This window comes from Oncorhynchus masou, unplaced genomic scaffold (genome assembly GCF_036934945.1).
Source record: "Oncorhynchus masou masou isolate Uvic2021 unplaced genomic scaffold, UVic_Omas_1.1 unplaced_scaffold_2781, whole genome shotgun sequence".
NCBI lineage: Eukaryota > Metazoa > Chordata > Actinopteri > Salmoniformes > Salmonidae > Oncorhynchus > Oncorhynchus masou.
The window spans coordinates 45,001-48,732 of record NW_027009209.1 but is presented as its reverse complement, the minus strand read 5'-3'; the positions used below and the strand labels follow the sequence as shown (position 1 = coordinate 48,732).

At 60.8% G+C, this 3,732-nt stretch overlaps 1 protein-coding gene across 1 annotated transcript in view; it reads left to right on the top strand.

Annotated features, from left to right (window-relative positions):
- The first annotated feature begins 2,351 nt into the window (after positions 1-2,351).
- LOC135533895 (tRNA dimethylallyltransferase-like) overlaps positions 2,352-3,732 on the top strand; it is a 1,834-nt gene continuing 453 nt past the window's right edge. The window contains exons 1-3 of the mRNA XM_064961096.1: positions 2,352-3,045; positions 3,146-3,263; positions 3,475-3,732. The exon at positions 3,475-3,732 is cut by the window's right edge and continues 453 nt beyond it. Of these exons, the coding sequence (XP_064817168.1) occupies positions 3,170-3,263; positions 3,475-3,701 (321 nt within the window). The 5' untranslated portion in view covers positions 2,352-3,045; positions 3,146-3,169 and the 3' untranslated portion in view covers positions 3,702-3,732. The remainder of the gene's footprint in view (positions 3,046-3,145; positions 3,264-3,474) is intronic.

The window sequence follows — 3,732 nt, the reverse complement described above, 5'->3', positions numbered from 1 at the left end:
CATCGGTCTCTGCCGGCGCCAGGCATCGGTCTCTGCCGGCGCCAGGCATCGGTCTCTGCCGGCGCCAGGCATCGGTCTCTGCCGCGCCAGGCATCTGTCTCTGCCGGCGCCAGGCATCGGTCTCTGCCGCGCCAGGCATCGGTCTCTCTCACGCGCCAGGCATCTGTCTCTCACACGCGCCAGGCATCTGTCTCTGCCACGCGCCAGGCATCTGTCTCTGCCGGCGCCAGGCATCTGTCTCTGCCGGCGCCAGGCATCTGTCTCTGCCGGCGCCAGGCATCGGTCTCTGCCGGCGCCAGGCATCGGTCTCTGCCGGCGCCAGGCATCGGTCTCTGCCGGCGCCAGGCATCGGTCTCTGCCGGCGCCAGGCATCGGTCTCTGCCGGCGCCAGGCATCGGTCTCTGCCGGCGCCAGGCATCGGTCTCTGCCGCGCCAGGCATCGGTCTCTGCCGGCGCCAGGCATCGGTCTCTGCCAGCGCCAGGCATCGGTCTCTGCCACACATCGGTCTCTGCCACGCGCCAGCCATCGGTCTCTGCCAGCGCCAGGCATCGGTCTCTTCCAGCGCCAGGCATCGGTCTCTGCCACACATCGGTCTCTGCCACGCGCCAGCCATCGGTCTCTGCCAGCGCCAGGCATCGGTCTCTGCCAGCGCCAGGCATCGGTCTCTGCCACACATCGGTCTCTGCCACGCGCCAGCCATCGGTCTCTGCCAGCGCCAGGCATCGGTCTCTTCCAGCGCCAGGCATCGGTCTCTGCCACACATCGGTCTCTGCCACGCGCCAGCCATCGGTCTCTGCCAGCGCCAGGCATCGGTCTCTGCCAGCGCCAGGCATCGGTCTCTGCCACACATCGGTCTCTGCCACGCGCCAGCCATCGGTCTCTGCCAGCGCCAGGCATCGGTCTCTTCCAGCGCCAGGCATCGGTCTCTGCCAGCGCCAGGCATCGGTCTCTGCCACACATCGGTCTCTGCCACGCGCCAGCCATCGGTCTCTGCCAGCGCCAGGCATCTGTCTCTGCCACACATCGGTCTCTGCCAGCGCCAGGCATCGGTCTCTGCCACACATCGGTCTCTGCCACGCGCCAGCCATCGGTCTCTGCCAGCGCCAGGCATCTGTCTCTGCCACGCGCCAGGCATCTGTCTCTGCCACGCGCCAGGCATCTGTCTCTGCCACGCGCCAGCCATCGGTCTCTGCCAGCGCCAGGCATCTGTCTCTGCCACGCGCCAGCCATCTGTCTCTGCCAGCGCCAGGCATCTGTCTCTGCCACGCGCCAGGCATCTGTCTCTGCCAGCGCCAGGCATCTGTCTCTGCCACGCGCCAGCCATCTGTCTCTGCCACGCGCCAGGCATCGGTCTCTGCCACGCGCCAGGCATCGGTCTCTGCCAGCGCCAGGCATCTGTCTCTGCCACGCGCCAGGCATCGGTCTCTGCCACGCGCCAGGCATCGGTCTCTGCCACACATCGGTCTCTGCCAGCGCCAGGTGTCTGTCTCTGCCACGCGCCAGGCGTCGGTCTCTGCCACGCATCGGTCTCTGCCACGCATCGGTCTCTGCCACGCATCGGTCTCTGCCACGCATCGGTCTCTGCCACGCGCCAGGCATCTGTCTCTGCCACACATCGGTCTCTGCCAGCGCCAGGCATCGGTCTCTGCCAGCGCCAGGCATCTGTCTCTGCCACGCGCCAGGCATCTGTCTCTGCCAGCGCCAGGCATCTGTCTCTGCCACGCGCCAGGCATCTGTCTCTGCCACGCGCCAGGCATCGGTCTCTGCCAGCGCCAGGCATCTGTCTCTGCCACGCGCCAGGCATCGGTCTCTGCCACGCGCCAGGCATCGGTCTCTGCCAGCGCCAGGCATCGGTCTCTGCCAGCGCCAGGCATCGGTCTCTGCCAGCGCCAGGCATCGGTCTCTGCCACGCGCCAGGCATCGGTCTCTGCCACGCGCCAGGCATCGGTCTCTGCCAGCGCCAGGCATCTGTCTCTGCCACGCGCCAGGCATCTGTCTCTGCCAGCGCCAGGCATCTGTCTCTGCCACGCGCCAGGCATCTGTCTCTGCCACGCGCCAGGCATCTGTCTCTGCCACGCGCCAGGCATCTGTCTCTGCCACGCGCCAGCCATCTGTCTCTGCTAGCGCCAGGCATCTGTCTCTGACAGCACCAGGCATCGGTCTCTGACAGCGCCACACATCGGTCTCTGCCAGCGCCCGGCGTCTGTCTCTGCCACGCGCCAGGCGTCGGTTTCTGCCAGCGCCAGGCATCGGTCTCTGCCACGCGCCAGGCATCGGTGTGTATCTTATATCCATTCAATTTTGTAAGGAGCTGGAGAGTATTCAGTAATGGGTTTATGGCTCTCACTGCTCGACAGATAGAGATGGAGGGAGAGAGAGAGAGTTATATTATGGAGCCAGTGTGAGTCAGCAGATTGACACAGCTCCAGGGTGTGGCTGTTGCACTCACTCACACCATCACTGGACTGCAATAACGTAGAGCCACAATGGCATCCGGTCAGAGCTGCAGTGGCATGCAGACTGTGTTGTGCTAATACATTTAGAGATGGAAACTGAGCTCATATGATTGACACTCAATGAAACCACATTGCCTCTCCCCTCTTTCTGTAGCATGCTCTTGTTCACTCTCATCAATGATTTAGAAGGAAAAATAAGGCAGAAACTCCCTTGAGCCCATCCAACGCTTTTAAATCCATCCATAGTAGCAGTCAAGACATGTCTCTCCCTCTCTGTCGTCGGGGGCCAGGTGATGCTTTTGAATCATTCAGGGGTCGTGTACAAGTGTACACTTCATGTAGAAGGGTATATAATCCGATCACAACCAATGTCTCTCTCGTCAGGACCAGGGGACAACGTCTCAACAGGCTTCATGTCTCTGTCCAGTCCAGCAGCACCATGAGACCCTCTGTGTCTTCTCTTTGTCTCTGTCTTCAGGACCAGGGGACAACGTCCCAGCGGTGTATGGTCTGGATGTGACTGACGTGTCACAGTGGGAGGAGACTGTCCTAAGCCCAGCCCTTCTCATATTGGATAGTCTTACTAAGGTGGAAACGGTCTTTCAGTCTTTAGTCCTGATTTTGTTTTGCGTCTTCTGTCAAATGTTCTGTAATTTGCTCACTTCCTCTTCTTTAACTCCGCCTCCAGGGGGAGCGACCTACCGTTGAGCCGATGAGGGTGGAGGGGGCGGGGAAGAGGAACAAGCGAAGCCGTCACACCTGTGAGCTGTGTGACAAGGTGATCATTGGAGATCTGGAGTGGACAGGTGGGCAAACAGAGGCATGACTGACCCTCTGTATACAATAGGAACAACTACGACTTGTCAGTGTTTCTGAGTTGGCTACATATAGGCTTTCCTTGTGAGTCGGCGCTCAACGTCTTTGGAGTGACGTGCACCAGACTCTTTTATGTTCATGGTTATCAAACGTTGAACTCACTGACTTGAAACCTGTTCGTCTTTTCTCTGTTGTCTCCAGCCCATCTCAAGTCTAAAAAACACCACTATCATGTGAGGAAAAGGAGGAAGCCCGAGCCCGAACCAGCCAGCGACCAGCCCCAGGGGACTACTCCACCTCCCACCCCTACTTCAGATGGCCCGACCTTGGGTAACTCCACTACTCTAGCCCCTGGCTCAGCTGAGGCCTGTGGAGAACCAGAGTCCCCAGGTACCAGTTCTACTGAGAAAGAAGCCCCAGTTCTATAGGAGAGGAGGTATGCTTCACTAGAAGGCCCGA